The 21,122-nt window shown below is 27.2% G+C and overlaps 2 protein-coding genes across 2 annotated transcripts; both read right to left on the reverse strand.

Moving 5' to 3' along the window:
• Positions 1-6,261: 6,261 nt before the first annotated feature.
• Positions 6,262-10,010, reverse strand: Phum_PHUM467610 (Paired mesoderm homeobox protein 2B, putative; the record flags this gene model as incomplete). Its single annotated transcript, XM_002430189.1, has 4 exons — positions 6,262-6,281; positions 6,402-6,672; positions 9,675-9,871; positions 9,992-10,010. The coding sequence occupies 4 exons, from the start codon at positions 10,008-10,010 to the stop codon at positions 6,262-6,264; spliced, it is 507 nt and encodes a 168-aa protein (XP_002430234.1).
• A 4,542-nt stretch (positions 10,011-14,552) lies between these two features.
• Positions 14,553-15,944, reverse strand: Phum_PHUM467620 (uncharacterized protein; the record flags this gene model as incomplete). Its single annotated transcript, XM_002430190.1, has 2 exons — positions 14,553-14,584; positions 15,725-15,944. The coding sequence occupies 2 exons, from the start codon at positions 15,942-15,944 to the stop codon at positions 14,553-14,555; spliced, it is 252 nt and encodes an 83-aa protein (XP_002430235.1).
• Positions 15,945-21,122: the final 5,178 nt, after the last annotated feature.

The raw sequence follows: 21,122 nt of genomic DNA on the forward strand, positions 1-21,122 counted from the left end.
AAATTTATTTAATTATTGTGAAAATTAAATTTTTTCCACGTGTGTGGGTTGTGGTAAATTGTGTGGGGGGGGAGCGTAGGGAGGGAGGAAAAGGGGAAGGGAAGGAAGGGGAAATGTGGGAGGAAAAAGGGGAGGGGAAAGGAGGGGAAAAGGCGATAAAATTAAATGAATTTAAAAAAAAAAAAAAAAAAAATATTTAACGTTTGTAAATGTTTTTTTAACTTTTACAAATATTATTATTATTAATTTAATGAGTATTATTATTATTATTATTACAAAGACGCGAAAAAAATTAATTATTTTTTCAAGGTCAACAATTTATTAAAAAAGCAGACGACAAAAAAACAAAAAAAATTAAATAAATAATTTTAACGATCTCATTGATACGTATATACATACACGAAATTGTTTATTATTATTATTATTATTATTATTATTACGAGTTGAATTATTTACCGGGGGGGAGGGGAAGGGGGAGGAGGAGGATGTTGGAAAGACAATTTTTAAAAAAAAATTCGATTTCCTGTTTTTTTTTTTTTTAAAAATTCGTCGCCCTTGTAAATTTTAAATAATAAATCAAAAGTGATGTAAATGATTTTCTCTTAGTAGTTTGACAAGCGTGTGTTTGTATGCGAATGAATTATCAATTTGGATTGACTTTTGTTCGTTTGTTTGTTTGTTTGTTTGTTTTGATAATTTTTTTTTTATCAGTCACATTTGATTAAAGTTAAATTTTCTTTTTTTTTAACCGAAAAAAAGCAAAAAAAAAAAAAACAAAACTCACGCTTAACTCATCAATTTTTTTTTTTTTTTAATTTCATCGACGATTTTTATTTAATTACTTTCTTTCCCCCCCCCTCACGTCCTTTTTCAATTTTTTTTTCGAAGAGGGTATGTAGTATGAGGGGGTGGAAGAGGGTAAAAGTCACAAGTTTTAAAAGTTGGTAACATTAAAAAAAAAAAAAAATTCTCGTTGGTTTAACCGTAAAAAAACAAAAAAAACAAAAAAAAATTTTTCATTATCAAATCAACCGCCATATTTATTTATCGTAATTATTATCATTATCATTATTATTATTATTAATAAATTTTTAATGTAAAAAATATTTAAAAAATCTGTCGCGAATTTTAATCAAAAAAAATTTTTTTTGACTTTTTCAGGTTTTTCGTGGGATGAAAGCCAAATAAAAATTTTTTTTTTTGAAAAATTTCAATCAACAAGTTTCGAGAAGCGGAAATGGCGAGGCGGGAGGGGGGAGGAGCGGCGGTTATGGACGGACAAAATGGCAGATAAGGAGGTAAGTAAATATATATTTTATTTTTATTAAAAAAAAAATCGAAAGAAAATCGAGGCGTGAAAAGAGAAACTACGACGGTCGAAATTTTTTTTTTTACAAACGAACTTGAGTCTCAATTTTTAAATCGATGACGTCACGTGGGCGGAGTAAATTAACCGGAAACGATTCGTAAAAACAAAAAAGAGATTTTCATTTTTTTTTTTTTTTTTTAATAACATTCTAACAATAAAAAAAATTGGTAAAGTTAAGAAAATAAGGAGGAGGAGGAGGAGGAGGAGGAGAAAATGAAGAAAGTTTTTTTTTAAGTTTAAGTTTAGTATATAGCGAAATTGTTGTTAGAATAATTTAAGTTAAAGTTAGATAGATTGTAATGTCCTGTCATTTGTTTACAACAACCAAGTTTTACTAACATCCGAGTTGTTTGTTTTGAGTTTTTTGTTGACGTAATTTCGTCTCTCAACTTCTTGATTTCCCATGAGATTTTCCAAATATATATATATAAACTAAAGGTTTTCTCTCTCTCTCTCTCTCTTATCGTCTGATTATTGATCAAAATCATTTTTTTCATTTTATTTCAATCGGAAAATTCTCGTATGTAACAAAATTATTATTATTATTATTAAACTATTGAAGGAGGATGAGGAGAGAGAGAAAAATTTTTTAAATGTATTTTTGGGAGCAAAATGAGGTCAAAAATTAAAAAAAATTCAAACGCCTACAAACGACAGCAAAAAAAAAAAAAAACAGCCGTAACTCATGCACGAGTGATCAAAAGTAAAATTTTTTTTAAATTAGTCATTTTTGTATTTTTTTATACCCAGTTTGTTTGTTTGTTTGTTCTTAACCAACAACCAAAAGTTGTAACGTTTTTGGTTGTTGTTGTTGTTGTTGTAGGAAAAATATGTGTGGCAGTTTTAAAATGATTAAAAACCTTCCAAGTTTTTTTTTTTTTTTCCTTTCTAACTCTTCATTTTCATCTCGAGGGATTTTAAGTATGAAAAAAAAAAAAAAACAAACAATAATTCATAACTGTCTCTCCTTCTATAAATTTCACTCTCTCTCTCTCTCTCTTTCTCTCTCTCTCTTTCTCTCTTTCTCTTTCTCTTTCTCTCTCTTACTCTCTCTCTCTCTTTTCGTATAGGTGCACATGTATATTTTTTTAAAAATTTATTTTCCGATGATTGTTTTTGTTAGAATGGAAAAATAACAACAAAACGCAAATTTTCCCTTTTGTAAAAAAAAAATGACGGGAAAAAATATTTTTGAAAAACCGGAAATCGTGAAAATTTTTTTTTTTAACTTCCGTTATGATGAAAGCTAAAACTAAAAATAATTTAAACAGATGGTAAAATAATAAAAAAGATTTTATATATATATATATATATATAATTGAAAAAAAAAATTGTGTCGTGTCAACCCCTAAATCTTTACAACCCCAAAAATTATTTTATCACCGACTCGTACGAATGAATGATTGATTGAATGAATGAATGAATGAATGAATAAATGAATGATTTTACTTAATTATTTATTATATATCGTTACTTTATATATATCGAAACGATAATTTAATCAAGTTTTTAAAACTTTATTGCGAGCATTTTTATGGGAATAATTTTAACGGTAGCAAAAAAAATTTTTTTCGTGTCATTAGACAAACAGTTCGAAAAATTTATCCGGCTTTCGAGCTAAGGATTTACTATTGAAAAATTTTTAAATTTTTCGCGTTTTTATTTAAAAAAATTAATTAATTACACGATTTGGTCGCAGTTTTTTATGGGAAATTTTTTCGTTTGTTTGTTTGTTCGTTTGTTTGTTTGTTGATTAACGTTTTAAACGAATTAATTAACGCAAAAAAAAAAAAAAAAATTTTTTTTAATGAATCGCACGATACGACACCTACTTTAATTCAAAAGGTGTTTTTTAATTCATTAAAAAATCCGTTGAATTGTTTTTTGAATGATTGATTGGAACAAGTGTTTTAAATAGTAAGTCAAGGAATGAAATTTTTTTTTTACATAAAGAATGACAAGGATTGGAATGATAATAATGATGATGATAATGATGATGATGATGACGAATTCGTGCCAAATTTTTTTTTTTTATATTCATCAACCATTAAATCGACATTTTCATTTTTTTTTTTTTTTTTTTCCTCATCTTCGGTTTTATTACGTTTTAAGTAAAACGATGATGATAATGATGATGATGATAATAATAACTTTTTTTGTTTTTTAAATTTCTGCGTTACTTAACATAAAAATCATTGACGACGGTTTAGTTTTTTTTTGTTTTGGCATAAATAATAGATTTTATTTTTTTTTTATTTTATTTGTTTTACGCGATTTTATTTATAATAATAATAATGATGATGATAATAATAATAATTAAGATGAACCGACTAATTATCACGCGGCGCGTGTGAAAGACGATTAAAAAAAAAAAAAAAAAAAATTTTGAAATAATTTTTTATTTTTCGAGAAGGGTTTTTTTTTTTTTTTTTATTATTGACACGTCAAAATTCTTTTATTATTATGAAAAAGGGTTCTCGCGTGAGAGGGTGAATGGGTGAGTGGGTTGGAGGACGTGGAATTTTTGTTCGAAAATATACAAACACGGATTCACTAATTTAAAAAAAAAAAAAAACAGGCGAAATAAATTTTAAAAAATTGAATATAAATTGCAAAAATTAGAGTCTCAAGAGGGTCATTCTCACTTTTATTTTATAATTACAAAAAAAAAAAAAAAAAAAAAATTTTCCACGCTTTTTACCCGTGCGAACCTTTCATTTTCAAAACCGAAATTATTATTAATTGCTTTGGTTTTACCGAACCGAACCGAACAAACAACAACAACAACAACAAACACGAATTCAATTTTTTTTTTTTAATTTTCGCATCCTTTTTTTTTTTTTTTTTTTAAAAAAAATATTCAAAAAAATTTTTCTAGTAATCGTCGCCATTTCCCCTCCCCCTACACACCCACTCCCTCCCACCCGACGATCGAAACCATAATAATAATAATAACAACGGAAAAATTCAATTTTTTTTAAATTTACACAAGTAAAAGAGGATAATCCAATGAGGAAAGGGGGAAGGAAAAAAAATTATTTATTTATTTTATTTATTTATTTATTTATTTATTTATTATAAAACAAACCATTTATTGTTTAAAAATAAATTTTTTGATTTAATAATTTATTTAATTAAAACAATATCACTTAATAAGTTTATATATATATTTTATTATTTTTATTTTATACATAATATTATACATTTTATTAAAATTCGCGTTGTTATTGTTTTTGGCTTTTTGCCGTCTGCTCGTGACGTAAGCACGTAATAAAAACAAACGAATTCCGTTCGAATATTTTTTGTTTGTTTTAATATAAATGATTAACCGAAGAGTTAACAACTTTGTTTAAACCTAACGGATCAGTACCACCGAGTATGTATCCGGGACTTCCGCTTGCCGCCGTTAACAAAGATGAAAATGGTGACGTTATAGTTGCGTGATGATGATGATGATGATGTGCGTGATTGAGATGTTGAGTATTGTTTGTTTTAGTCGTTTGTTGAAGGAGGAGAGACGATGTGTTACATGAAGATGTCATCGTTGGCCATTTGTTGTTGTTGTTTCCCGAGTTTATTACGTCTTCTAATTTTCCTTAAAAATAAATAAATTATTATTATTATTATTATTGATAAGTTCGGTAAGAATTTGAAACAAAAAAAAAAAAAGGAAAACAGGTGATTGTTTTTTCCGGGGGAGGAGGGAGAGAAAGAGGAAGATTAAAAAAAAATGTTTTTTCCTTTTCGGTTGTCGGTTGTTTTGTGCAAAACAACAAAATAGGCGGGTGCACGTGGTCGTATAGAGAGGGATGATGATGATGATAATATTTATTGCACTTTACTATGATTGAACTTTAATTATTAGAATGTTCTTAATTCGATAGTTTTTCTATTGGTTTTCTTTTTTTTTTTTTTTTTCTTTTCTTTTTTCCCCCCATTTTTAAAACGATTAAATTTTCCGGGGAATCTATCTATCTATCTATGTTTTTGTTTCATTCTCTCCCTTTTTTCCATTATCTCGTCACCGCCATCATAAATTTGTTTTTGTCTTCTGACACTAACACATTGCTTTAATAGATTCTTTTTGATTTTTATGACCTTTTTTATTTTTATTTTTTGAAAAATTATTATTATTATTATTATTATAATCGAAAATTTTTATATGAACGAGTCAAAAATTTTTTTAAAAACGGTTGCTACTAATGTCATAACTAAATAATTAAATATATCGATATTAAATTTATTAAAAAAAAAAAAAAAAAAGGACAAAAAAAAGTTTTCCCGAGTCGTATTTTATTAAATTAAAATTATTTCCGCCGCCACCGCCACTTCCGCTGCCTCCACTTCCGCTGCCTTCACTTCCGTCGCAACGATTTTTTTTTTTTAATGGCGTAAAGGATACTACTTTTTAAAGGGAAAAAATTTTTTTTTTTTTCCCCAAAAGTTTAAATAATAAAATTGTATGCGTGTGCGTGTGCGTGTGTACCCGCACCTGCCATACGTCTATCTATACCTCTTATTTGACATACATCGCACCCGCGTTTCTGACGTTTATGAAAATGAATGAGCATTGTTCTTTACATTTCATCATGAGCGAACTAATAACAGGAGAACAGAAGAGAAGGGCAGGGAAAAAAAATAATCTCACTTATGTATAACTTATATGAAACTCGTTCTTTTTAAAAGAACGAAGAAAAAAAAAGAAAGAAAAATCAGTTGCATAGTTATAAGAGCCTATTCGAGGCAATTTTCTAGATTAAACGTCAGAATTTGCACGAGGGGAGGGTGTGTGTGTGTGGATTTGGGTTGCGTTCGAGTGAGGGTTTCCTTTTTTTTCTCTCTTTCTCTCTCTCTCTCTCTCTCTTTTACTTTCTCCATGTTTTTTTTTTCTCTTAAACTTCATCTTCTTCATCTTAACATTATCAAAGTGTTTTTTTTTTTGTTATTAAATTTTCCCCATTATTTTAATATTGAAATTTTCACACACATACAACAGCACAACAGCAAAATTAAATTTTTTTTTTTAACTCACCGTTTCCGTTGACAGGTTTTATGTCTCCGTTTGATGAAACGCTATGATTTGAATTTGGTGTTGAATTATTTGTGTTTGGAGTACCTGGTTTCATGTCTTTACCATTACTACTACTCGTTACGATTTGTTTTCCTCCACTTTCAGTCTTTATCGTTTGGGGTGATGATGCCGAATCGTTATTGTTCGAATTATTGGACGAAGATTGTACGGCTTTTTGTTGTGCCAAACGTTCCTGTTTACGAAATTTTGCTCTTCTATTTTGAAACCATACCTGATAAGATACAAAAATAATACCTGATAAAATACATAATTATTTATGCGATTCAATATAAAAAAATCAATCAATAATTATTGGGTAGTCATGATGGTGGTGGTGGTGAAATTAATTCTTTTTATTTATTTTTTCTTAACGAAACTAAAAAGGCCGGGGGGGAGGATGGGAGGGGGGTAGGGGAGGAGATTTCAAATAAGAGGTTTTTTTTTTTTTATAAATTTAATAATTTATAAAAATATTTTGAGTAAAAAAAAAAAAAATATGAAAGGCAAACAATAGATACTCCTTATTTTTTCATTATGCATTCATTGGGAACAACCCTTAAAATCACCCCTTATTTACCTTTAACCAAGTTGTCAATGGTTGGGACTAACCTCTCGGGATTGCGTGTGTGTGTGTGTGTGTAAAAGCGCCAATATTTGTTTTAAGCCGAAAGACAAATATTCTGAAGCAAAATATTTGAGCCCATGTGTTAAAATAAACAGTATGTTCATTTTATTTTTTCATCTTTTTTTTTTCTCTCTTTCCTTTTTTCCTTCCTCCTTCCTTCCTCCCTTTCTTCTTTAACCTTTTTATCCCTTTTTTTGTTCGTTCATTCGTTCCATAGCTTCCCAATTTACTTTTTTAAGGATTTTTTTTTTTTTTCGATTTTGTTAACACGAGGATAAAAATCTTTTTATTAATAAATACGTAATTACCACGTCAATATTTTCGTTTTAACCATCTTTCTCTCCCCCTCCCCCTCTTTCTCCCTCTCTCTCCCTTTCTCTCTCTCTCTCTCACACACACAAAAAAAAAATTAAATTACAAAAAACAAATAATAAACGTTGTTAATTAAAAAAAATTTTTCCCAAAAAATCCCTTTTTTTATTATTTTTTTTTTAATTTCATTGTCTCCAGTTTTTCACGCTTTTCCCGGGGGTAAAAAATTGAATAATAATAATAATTTAATGTTAAATAAATTTTGTATTTTAAATAGGTAAAACTCTCATACATTCTTCCACTTCTCCCCCCTCTCTCTCTCTCTCACACACCAAAAATAGCACACCTGCTTCTATATCGTTTTTTCGGGTACATAAATATTATTTTTTGATGGACATTTGACGTCATCAAACATAAAAACTTTTTTTTCATACTCGATTGATAAAAATCCATAAATTAAATTACATTAAATTATTATTTAACTTTAAATAAATAATTTTTTCTTATACATATTCAATCATAAAGGGGGTGGTGGCGTGGGACGGGGTGAGAGGAAAACAACCAGACAACCAACCAACCAACACACAAACACAAAACTCGAATCATTTTCATTTTATTTAACTTTACAGACTATTAACTTTTTTTTTTCCTCTCTCTTTCTCCACCATTATTCGAAAACTGTAATAATTTTTATATATATATATTTATTTCAACCCCCTTAAAATAAGTAACCTTTTTTTTTTTTATAATAAGAAAACAATGTTAAAGCAATACCGTGTGTCACATGGTTTAAGTTAATGTTGTACGGGATTTTTTTTCTTTTGTTTGTCGTACGAAATTGATAGAGGGATCATCATCATCATCATCATCATCGTTTAAACTAATAAAATAAAAAAACGTTCACTTGTTCTAAAATCCCGCTTTCAAAAATTTTTATTTAATTATTAACGCCTTTTGATGATGTCATCATCATTCTCTATGACGTGTAAAAACTCTTTTTACCAGTAGAAAAATCGCCACAGAAAAAAATAAAATAAAATAAATATAATTATTATTATTTTTATGTGACGTCACTTGTCGTGGCACCTTGTCGATATAATGATGACTACGTTATTATTATTATTTTTTTTTATAAAAAGATGACGTGCCGTTTTTTTTGTGACACTAGTAAAAGATTAGTAGTAGTTGTACAAGAGTGTTAACTAGGGGTGGTAAAAAAACATAAATCTATCCAATAAAAGAAGTGTTTTTTATTCATAAGGGATGAAAATGGACAAGAGAGGTTAAACACATGTCATACAATTTTCAAATTAAATTAACTCAAACGAAACAATCGGTAAATAGGGGGTGTCGGAAATATTTATACCCTTAATTTTAAATCTTTTTAAGTTTACTAACTGAACAAAACACACACAAACACACGCGCGCACGTACAAACTCTCCGATTGACTGGGTAGTTTTTACTTAATCATCAATCCACCCCTTTGTAAATGTGTAAGATTTAAGCTTAGTAAGCAAACAAACACCTAAAAATAATAACAAAACGACAACAAAATGATTAATGCCAAATCAAACATACAATACGAATGAATATAAATAATAAAAAAAAAAAGACGTGGAATTAAACAAAGTTTATTGTGGAAAAACAAGGATTAAAAAAAAAAAAAAATCGGGGTTATAGACAAACAGGTACAGAACGATAAAAACTTGTAAATTTTTTTTTTTTTTTTTAATATTCAACGCAACGAAATTATCATCCGCCATATTTAAAAAAAAAAAAAAGATTTATTTACAGATTGAAAAAGTTTTTTTTTCCGGAAGGGATGAAGGGAAAGCGAGTGAAAGGTGAGCGGGGGGAAAGGAAGGAAAAACAAATGAAAACTCGATTTTATAAAAATTCACGTTTGATTTTTAACAGTCTAGAATCTAAATCTTGATGGATTTGAAAAACTTACAATGAATTTCAATAGAATTTAAAAAAAAAAAAAAATTTTCAAATCGTGTCACGTTAAATCAACCAGCAGGAACAACAACAAAAAAAAAGGAAAATTTTTTAAACCTTTCAGAGGAAAATTTTTTTATCCGCGTTTAACTGTATATACCACACGCATCGACCCCAACCCCCTCTCTCTCGTTTTTCCTCCTTCCTTTAGGTTCCTTTTCTCCCCCACAAACCCTCCCCAACAAAGGTTTTGTTCAAACAATAGAAAATGTTTAAAAGAAAAAAATTTTCCTTTTTTTTTTTTTTTAGGAAAACGAATTTGTTTTCCGATTCGAAAAAACAAAAAATAGCTTACTTGGACTCTAGCTTCCGTTAAATCGATTTTCATTGCGATTTCTTCTCTTGTGTAAATATCTGGATAATGCGTTTCCTGGAAAGCCCTTTCCAGTTCTTTCAATTGTGCCGATGTAAATGTCGTCCTTATTCTTCTCTGTTTTCTTTTTTCCGTTAAAACCCCATCGTGACCTGAATAAACTTTATAAGAAAGTCCGGCTGGAAAAAAAACAAATACATCGTTATCATCATTATCATTATCACGATTTCTCAAAACTGGAGAAGAAATGTTAAACCATTTTACATTAGAAAAGGGTTATCACTACTAATTCCAAAAACCAACTTTTAAATTATTCATAACTCTTAACACTAAAACAAACCTCCTCGTTTTGCCGCAGAAAAAATTTTCCTTTTTTTTTTCTATTATTATTATTATTATTATTATTATTATTATTATTTATTTATTTATCATTTTTGATGAAGGCTTCTCGAAATGCAAAATTATTATTATTATTATTATTATTAATATCGAAATAAACTTTTTCTTTTTTAGAAATTGTTTAGAAAAAAACAAAAGTTATGATAATTAATTTAATTAAAATACGAGGTTCTTATTTAATTTTTAGAAGGAGGAGGAGCAGGAAGGGAGGGGAAAAGTGCCGAGAGGTGGGAACTTGAGAAAATTGTCATCATCATCATCGTTTTTCCAATTTTTTTTTTTTTTTTTTACATTGGTTTTACAAAATAAATCTTTCTTTTACAAAAACTTTTTACACTTCATTTCCATTGTTATTTTTTTTATTCATTAATTTATTATTATTATTATTATCATCATTATTATTATTTAGAATTTTTAAATGGAAAATTTTAAAAGGAAAACGACGATGATGAAATTTTTATAATTTTTTTTTTGTTTGTCCGAGTGATAAGAAAGACGGAGATGAAAATGATAAAAGAATTAATTAATTTACCCGACGATGATAATAATAATAATAATAATAAACGGGGGGAGTGGGGGGCTGGGAAAAGGTCCGCGTGCGTTAACCTTTTTAATTTTTTTCTATTTTATTATATAAGTAATTTATAATCAGTAAGACCCTTTCTTAATAACGATAATAATAATTGTTTATTAAATGCGTGTGTGTGTGTTAAAAAAAAAAACGTGAAAAATTTCGTGGCAGGAGAAAAAAAAAGGTAGGAAGGAGGAGTATAGGGGGAAAAAAAAGAAAGTCGAAAGAGGAAAAAAAATTTTTTTTTTCTTCTCAAATATGATAAATTATATATATATTTAATGTGATGGTGTTGTTGCGTAAAGGGGCAGTATATTTTTTTCATATTTTTTTTTTTTAACCACAGACCACATGGACGGAAACGGAAACGGAAGAGGAAAAGGAAGAGGAAAAAAAGGAAAAAGGAAAAAAAATGACAAATGTAACAGGGAAGTGATTTAAATGATTCTGATATTTTTTACCCTTCACTTTTAGAAAATCGTCGAGGTCATCTTTTTCTCATTCCGAAACATTTTTTTTCATTATTTTTATTTTATTTTTTCTATTTCCGGTTCGGAATTTCCGGTATCGAAATAAAAAAAAAATTATTACTCTATGATTTTTTTTTAAAAAACAATTTATGAAATTTTTTTCATAATTTTCATTGTTAAATAATTATTTTATTAAACGTTTTTGATTTGAACAAAAAAAACGGGGGGCGAGGAAGAGGAAGGATTTACGTAAACAAACGGAAGTAAAAAATTTTCAAACGGAAGGAAGGGGGGGTAGGGGGGAAGGAAAAAAGAAAATTTTTATTCCAAAATCGGAAATTTCAATTATCGACGAATGGAAAAGAAGTAAATAATAAATTTTGTCTGTGACTTGGTAACATGCAAGATTCCAAACGACTCAGAGTAATTCTGCGCGTCTGTGATTTTCAAAATGGCGGATTTTTCCACCCTTGCCTTTTCCCTTTCTCTCTCTTTCTTTATTTTTTTCTCTCTCTCTCTCTCTCACTCCGATTTGCCTCCTTTATATTATTCTCCTGTTCCTTCTTCTACATTTTTTCTCCCTTCATTTTCTCCAAACTCCTCTTTTTTTTTGGTCTTGTCAATGGAAGACAAGGAAAACTAAACCGAGAGTCAATTTAATAAATTAAATTTACCTGAAGACATTAGAAAATTTCATGAATAATTTTTTTATTCTTTTTATTCGCACGAAAAAAAATTTATAACATAAATTATGTTAATTATAATTTTTTTCCCTCTCTCTTCCCTCCCCCCTCCCTCCCCCCATTTTATTTCCTTTTACTTTAACTCCATGAAAAAAAATAAAATAAAAAAAAATTAATTTAATTTTATTTATTAGCTGAAATAAATTCTTTTTTTTTTTTTTTGTAAATTTTTAGCGCGGGAGAATGAGAAGGAAAAGGAAAGGGGAAAAGAAAGAAAGAAAGAAAGTAAAAAAATAAGTAAATAAATAAAAGTCGTAAATGAAAAAAAAAATAATAATAATAATAATAATTTTTTTTCTTTTTTTTTGGCCAGACATTTTGTTACTCTTGGTCAAACATTTATTTTTATTTTTCCTTTTTATTTTATAATAATAATAATAATTATTATTATTACTATTATTTTCATTACTATCATCATCATCATCATCATCATCATTATTATTGATTTCAACCGGTTAATAAGAATTTATTTCTAGAATTTCAACCGGTATAATAAGAATGAAAAAAATAATAAATATGATAATTGTTATTGTTTACGTTTTCACACCGCCTTCTTATAACAATAATAAACAGAAATTTGACAAACGTGCAAATTCATTTACTCTATGGTTTACCTGACGACGCCGTCCATAATTCACAGTTTCGAACACATTCATTAACAATAACGTTTTTTCTCTTTTGTTTTTTTGTTTTTCGGTTAATTTTCACGGTTTTTTTTAATTGTTTTGGTTTTTAGTGATTGTTAATTAACAAAAGACGCCATAATGATTCTCGGGATGTATAAAATCGCCATTTTAAATCATTTATTAAAGGTTTTTGTGTTGAAAACAAACGGATAACGGTCGCGTACGTTATTGTCTCGTGGAAAATTCGGTTAAAAACGTACCCGTTCGCGGAAAAACAGTGTTAAAAAGAAGAAGAAGAAGAAGTAAAGCATTCAATATTTTGACAAGGAGACATTGGAAACGAGTAAGTTTAAAATAAATTAAATAAAAAAAAGAGAAAATGTGTTTGTGTGTGTATAAGGATATATGTGTATACCAATGTTAAACATATAAAATAAAATTTTATGTTAGCGACAAAGTCATCTTTTATAACAATAATGCATAAAAATTGTTATGTTACGTTAAAAAGAAAAAAAACGGGAAAAATATAAAATTTCATTGTTTTAAGTTAGGGATAGAAAGGAAAAAAAAAAAAAAATCTCGTGTAGGAAAAACGTTGTTGTAACTTTAGTGGAAAAGTGCACTTATAAAAGTAAATTTTTATGACTGCAACTTTTATTATTGTTTGGAATGAGGAGATAAATGAATTTTACTGCCGGTTTACGTCTTTCTAAACATTGTTATATACCACGGTGCAACATAAAATGTTTTCACATAACCAACATATTTAACATAATAAGAAACTGGATGGAAAAACATTTTTTTTTTTTTTTTTTTTTTTTTTACATCTTTCATAGGGTTTTTAAATTTTTTTTGTCTTGTTTTGTGGTTGTTGTTTTGAATATTTTATTGATTTGTTTGTTGGAATATCGACGATTGAAATAGAACTGGAGAAATAACAATAATAATAATAATAATTTTCTTATTTTTTTAAAAAATGTTTTAAGTAAAGAATTGCTTGAGAAATTTTTTAGTAATAAAAAAAGTTGAATTTTGATGAAATTTTTAAAAAAATGTCTTCTGTTAATGAAGAAACAAAAAAAAAAAATAGAAATAGGAGGGGGAAAGGTGGGGGAAGGGGGTGGGGAAGGGGAGAAGATAAAATTTACTTTGTCTCCATGTGAATCTTTTGTTTTTCTCTCGATTTTTACGAGCTTTCGTATAATAAAAACTACGTCAAACCCGAAGGAAAAAAAAAAAACATTTGAAACGAAAAAAAAAAAAAAAGGAAAGAAAGAAAAAGAGTAAAATTGGAAAATAAAATAGAAAGTAAAGCTTTTGGAAAAAAGGAGAAAAAAAAGGAAGAAGAAGAAGAAGAGGGAATAATCGCTGTGAGCCAAAAGGTTGCAAGTTTTCTAAAGGGAAAGGGAAATTGGCTCTTGAAGAATTGAATTTCTAATTGAAACAGAAAGCCAAGATGCCTGTCCGCTTTTCACAAAAAATAAAAAATAAAAAAAATAAAAAAGGGTGTTCGAGTGAAATATTTTTTGACCGGAAACTTATTCGACTGTCTTTTCTTTTTTTCATTTTTTTTAAAAATTTTCCGAAACCTTTAATAATGAATTTACAAAAAATTAAAATTTTCTTTTGTACTAACCGTTTTTATTTTAATTACGTTTTACCCATCGTATTTATACTTGTTATTATTATTATTATTAACGTTAAACCGTCGTTATCATCGCAAACGATTATTATTATTATTATAATTGTTTAAATAAATAAATAAAAATTATACGAATGATAAGAAGGTTGATAACGCCATGTTTTTTTCGACGACGGTCATTTTTGTTTGCAAACGGACGACTCAAAATGACTTTTTTTTTTTTTTTAGCAATTTAATCAATTTAATTTCAATTTATTTTTAAATTGAATTGTTAGAAAATTAAAATTAATATCGATGCATGTATGCGACATCAAAATAAATAAATAAATAAATAAAGCAGAAGACAATTCCCGACGGGTATCGTTTAAAAATTTTTTTATTCGCAAATTGTTTTTCACAAAAAAAAATTTTATGATGGAAAAGCGACGGTAACAAAAAAAACTTATTATAATTATTATTTCTCCATTCTTTAAATAATCGACATAAAAATATATTTATTAAAGACTTATGTATTATTATTATTAACGTTAATAACTTACATAATTTTTTCAAGTAAAATTCAAGACGGAATTTATTTTTTATTTTTTTTTTACTTTAGTTTTCATCGTTTTTTTTTTTTTTTTTTTTTACGATTTAAATTAATAATTATCATCATCATCATCATCATCATCATCATCATTATTATTATTATTATCGTTATTTCTCTTGTTTGGATAAATAAATAAATAAATAAGGTCGAGATCGGGTAAAAGAGAAAGAAAAAGTTTTTATTAAAAATGTCTTGAGGTACATAAAATAAAATATTCAAAAAAAAATTTTCTTTTTTTTTTTTATGCGTAAAGTTTTTTTTTTCTAAATTTAAATGATTACGTTATCATTATTATTATTTTTATCACGTGATAATATACACATAATATAATAATTTATTATTATTATTATTATTATTATTATTTTTTCGGCGATAGAAAAAAGGGGAGAAAATGTTGTTGTTGTTGTTGTTGAATTTTTAAATTTTCCAAAAAATCGTTATTATTTTTACCATTATTATTATTATTATTATTATTATTATTGTTGTTTATGCTCTCTTGTTAGATTATTTATTATTAATAATTTGACTTTTAAAAGGGAAAAATCAACGCAAAGCTCTGTGAGGTAGAGGGGAGAAGGAGGGCGGGAGGGGGGAAACGGAAAAAAATAGAAAATCTCTTTTTGATAATGATGATAATGTGATTATGAAAAATTAATTTTGTAAAAATAAATTTTCCGTTTTATCATTTCAAAAATTATTTTAATTATTTGATTGGAATTTAAAAAAAAAAATTTTTTTTTTTTCGGGGAAAGGGGGGGCATAAGGGGAAAACAAATTCAATCAAAAATTTATTTTGTGTCATTTTAAATTAATAATAATAATAATAATAATAAACGATAATTAATATTTTAATAATTGGAAAAACTGGAGGATTTTTCCCCGTGATTCCGCTTTTTCATCGCAAAAACAAACATTTATTATTATTATTATTATTATTATAATTATTATTATCATTATCATTTAGTTAAATTTTGGGTTTTTTTTGTATTTACCTTGTAAATTCATTGAGCTAGGAAACATAGGAGGTCTGTGATGAACGTCTTGACGTCCACCCATAACGGCACATTGTCCACCGCCGGCAGGATGATGGCCGACCATGCCGCCGGTACCGGGATTATAATTTCTTGCTATCGTAGCCGCGGCTGCCGTGTACCTGTAGGCAGCTTGTGACATTTGACTGCACGATGTTAAATCACCATAAGAACAAGGCATGTTTCCCAACGATGACGGATCTATACCCGCCGCCGTTAACGAACAACTCGATGTGTCGAAAGTCGTTGCCGCTTGATTCAAATAAGAATAATCCATTTTTATAAATTATTTTATTTTTTAAACAAACAAACAAACAAACAAACAAAAAAACTTCGATACGCGCACACAAATTAAAAACTTTTACATTTTATTAATATTAAAAAAAAAAAAAAAAAAACAATTAAAAAAAAAAAGAATTAAAAATTATTTCGGACGAAAGAAAAACAAAATTAAATAAATTTTATTAAGCCGGTAATAATAATGATGATAATAATAATGATAAAATGTAATAAATTTTAACGAGTTTAAATTTAAAAAAAAAAAGGAAGAAGAAGAAAACCGAATGAAACCTAGTTTCCGTATATAATTAAATCAAATCCCGTTATATCAAATTATGGCGATTACTGAGTTACGTTGAATATCGAACAAAAAGCGCGAAACTAAGATGCGGGGTTTTCACGTTTTCCTTTTTCCTTTTCCTTTTCCTTTTTTTTTTTTTTTTTTTTTTTTTTTTTGTTTCCGATGATTCTTGCTAGTTCGTGCTCGAAAAATCAAATGATAACCTTAATTGAATAACTGATTCGCCCAAAAAAGTGGATGAGGGTGTCCTTACGAGAGGATGGAAGGGGCGAAAAGGGGGCGGAGAATTTTCCATCCCTTTCCGGTTTTTATAAACGTAGGAGAAGAGGGAATCTCTCTCTCATTCGTACCCCAAGATCTGAGTTTATCATAAAATGAACTTTCATTCCATTATATTGCGGTTTTTTTAACACGTCTTGTTACAATTATTATTTTATTTTTTGTTTAAAAATATTATTCGAGTCGAATTCATTTTCTACCGAAAATTAAACCAAATCCTCTAAAGTTTTTCTCCAAATTTTCCGGATAATTTTTTAAATTTAAATTTTTCTTTTTTCTTCCAACCCGAAATTTGATTGACAATTTTTTTTATTTATGCGTTTTTCGCGTAAACGAATAAAAAAATAAAAATCGGAAAAATTTTCCGTTTCCGTTTTACTTAAAAAAAACAAAAGAAAAAAAATCGTACGAATTACTTCCGGTTTCTTAATTAAAAAAATTAAAAGAAAAGCGGAACAGAATCGAATTTTATTTTTTAAAAAAGAAATTAAATATACATATTCACAACGAATGAACAACTTTTAACAACAAATTAATATGAATTTTTTTTTTTAAAAAAGTTAAATCATTGTGAATATAATTACAATATTTATATTTATATGGAAAATGGTGGTGTGAAAAAAAAAATTTGTTTTCCGAAAAAAACAAGAAAATTTAGAAAATGTATATAATTATTATCAATATTATCGTCGAAACGGAAAAAACGGGGGGGAAAAAAAGAAAATTTTTAATCGAACCCGCGTCGCTCTCTACGCGAAAAAATCAGTAATTAAAAATAATTTGGGGGGAAAAAAAAAGGAAAATTTAAAATAAACACGGGAAAATATTTTCCTAAAATAAAAAGTAAGGAAAAATAGTAATAATAATAATAATAATAATGATAAAAATGCTGACAATTTTTTCACATATATATTTTTTTTTTACCCCCGTTGCTATTATTCCCTTTCTTTTCCTTTTTTTTTTTTTTTTTTTTTTTCGATTTTAAGCTTTTTCCCCACACTCGAAAGGGGATGTCCTCAATGAACGGTGATTGGTCGTCGCTAAGGGAAGACACACAAATTCTCGGTGCAGGGGGTCAAAAAGAGCTTTTAAACCCTGGGAATACTCTGATTCCGTCTACCTTTATTTTCCAACATAACCATTTTTCAATTCCAGTAAATATTATTTTTATAGCTTGAGATGTTGTTTCTTTTCCAGAACTTTTCTTTTTTTCTTTTTTTATATATAAATTTTTTTTTTTTTACTCGTTTTTTTTTTTTTTTTTTTTTTTTTTTTTGTTTTGCGAATTTTCATCAGCCAATTAATTTATAAATTTGTAAAAAATGGTGACAAAAAATTCCTCCCCTCCCTTCCTTCTTCTCTCCTTCCCTCATCACCTCCCTTTATCATTATTATTATTTTCTTCTTCTTCTAAATATTTAATTCTATTAATTTTTACTGGTTTATCAAATCAATTAATTTATTAACATGTATTTTTCCGATATTTCCGGTTGTAATAATAATAATGATAATAATAGTTTTTCAAACATGGTTGAATTTTCGTAAAAAATCTTGATAGCATTTATGGCGGGAAAATCAAAAATAATTAAAGTAATTGCATTCTTATTATTATTTCTATAGAGAAACTCTGGAAAAAGTTGGGATCGTCTAACGGATTTTAATGGAAAAATAAATTCACCTGGAATTTTATTATTTTATTCTGTTTTTCGTCGTCATCGTGGGGCACGACGGGGGTGTGGAGGCAGAGGCGGGAACGAGGGGAAAAAGGGAAAAAAATTTTTTTTTTCCTTTTACTCCCCTTCCGTCTTTCCATCTCTTTTTTTCTTTAATTATCGATTATTAAAATTTTAATTTTTTTTTTTCTGGGAGGGGGTTTCGAAAAAAAAATTGTTTAAAAGTATCTATTATTATTATTATTATTATTATTATTATTTAAAAAATTTAACGCGAGAGTTTAAAAAATTATCGATAATTAACGCTTGTTGTTGTTGTTTGTTTTTTGTTTAAATAAAAAAAAAAAACCGAATTTTTTTTTTAAATTTACGGAAAAGGAAAAAAAAAGAAAAATTCAAACCGGAAACAAAAAGAGTTTCCCCTTCCCCTCCCCTGCAACACCTCCTCATTATAAAGAAAAGAAAAGAAAGAAAAGAAAAATAATTTTTTAATCATCTTCGTTACGGGGGATCCCTCCTAACATTAATTTAAAAAAATACTTTTAAAATTATTATTATTATTATTTTTTTTTTTATTACTTTTCTTGATGGGGCAGTTTAATTACACGCACAAAACAAAAAATTTATTAAGAAAAATAATAACAATAATAATAATAATAATAATAATAATAATAATAATAAGAAAGAAAAAAAAAATTTTTTTTTTTTTTTTTAACCGTAATAATAACACCTGAGTAATAATTAATACCTTGTAAACATTCTGTTGCTTTTCTTTAATAAATTCAATTTTTTTCCAATGTTGCTGTTGTTATTGTTGTTGTTGATGTTGTTGTTGTTGTTGTTGTTATTGTTACTATTACTGTTGTTGTTATTATTACTGTTACTGTTGTTGTTGTTGGAATTAAAAACCATTTTTAAAAAATTCATATTAATTTCATATTTTTAACATAACGAACGAACGAACATTAAAATAAAAAAAAAATGATAATGATGATAATGATGATGATGATGATGAGACACAAATGTCGGACAGATTTTATGTCAAAAATATTTATTTAAATAACGGATTTAACCGTCATAAAATTGTTTTAAACGGTTTTATTTTATTTTAAATCATCGAATTAAATATTAAAAACAGGAAACAGGAAACGGAAACACAAAAAAAATCACTTTTTATTCAAAAAAAAAAATTTAATAAATAAATTCGAAATTTTAAAACTTTTGATACAGGTACAAAACATAACAATCATAACAATTATTTATAATCCATACCATACGAGTGTGTGTGTGTGTGTTCAGGTATAAGAGCGTGTAAAGTATAAAATTTGATGACGTAAAAACCGGGGAGGTAAACAAAAAAAAGGGAAGGGAAGTGAGAGAGTAGGGGGAAGGAAGGAAAGGACAAGGGGATGAAAAAGACCGATTTAAAATTATTACTTTGTAGTCATGTATACGAGTAATAATACCAAAAGACGTGTAAGCAGAATTTTATGTGCGTTTGTGTCGTTCATACGTTAATTGAATAAAGGAAACCAGCTTATTGTTAATATTATTATTATTATTATTATTTGAGTTAACGAATTGACGTATTCGGATCATATCAGATCAGATTAAAATCATTAAAATATAATTATATTTGGCGTTTAATAATAATAATAATAATAATTTTCGCGTGACAAAATAATCTTTTAAATTTCTATCGTCATAAAGATTTTTTTTTAACTATATATAAAATTCATTCGAACGTAAATTCGTAATAATGATGATGATGATAATAATAATAAAATTCACACGGATTCGGAAAATTAATTTTTTCTTTATTTTAAAAATAATAATGACGTCATAATAGTAATAAAAAAATTTTTTCCTTTCACGTTGATAAAAAATGAATGATGTATTTTTCCGGCGAATCGAGAAGGTGATGGGGGGAGGAGGAGAGGGAGAGGACAGGAGGGAAAAGGGAGGATGGGGGAGGGAGGAGGAGAGAGAGAGGGGAAGGGAAACAAAAAAATTTAAAATGTTGGAAATAAAGTTTAAAAAATCCCTTTTTCAAAAAAAAAAAAAAAAAATGGGAAAATTACTTTGTTGGCTCTTATTTTTTAACCGTGTATAACAGCATTTAAATGTCAAATTTATCCAAGTGGCATTTTATGCTTTGGGAATTAAAACAAAAAAAAAACAAAAAACAGGCATGAGAAAGCAAATAAACAAAAAAAAAAAAAAAAAAAAACCCAAACCTTTGAATATTATAAAAATGAACGAACGGTAAAACACTTTAGGGGGATCAACAATTGAGTTTTATGTTATTTATTTATTTATTTTTTTGTGTTTTTCCGCGTGTGTGTGTGTGTTTTACGTAAGAGAAAAAAAGATGGAAGAAAAAAAAGAAAAAAAAAAGAAAAAGTATGAATAATTCATCGAGTTTACTTATACGGGTCAATTAGTAACAAAAGACTTGGCGTTAGACTTTCCTTTTTTTTTTTTAAATTTTTTTTTTATTTGTGCGAGTGTAACGAAATTAAAAAAAAAAGGAAAAAAGGAAAAAAGGAAGGGAAAAAAGTAAATTAATGTAAATTAACGTGACATTTTTTTTCGAGGGATTTTTTTTAAAGTGAAAAGTTTTGACATTTTTATGATTTTTCTCGATAATATCAAAGGATTACGTTTAAGAAATAAAAACATTCTTATCAATGGTAAAAGGAAAATTTAAAAGGAATGAAAATATTTTTTTAAAAAAATGTTAACGTTACAATTTTTTTTACTTTTTACGATGTTTCAAATATTCCCCATCATTTATCAATCGAAAGAAAAGAAAAAAAAAATACAA

Source organism: Pediculus humanus, genomic scaffold (genome assembly GCF_000006295.1).
Source record: "Pediculus humanus corporis 1103172108250 genomic scaffold, whole genome shotgun sequence".
Classification (NCBI taxonomy): Eukaryota; Metazoa; Arthropoda; class Insecta; order Psocodea; family Pediculidae; genus Pediculus; species Pediculus humanus.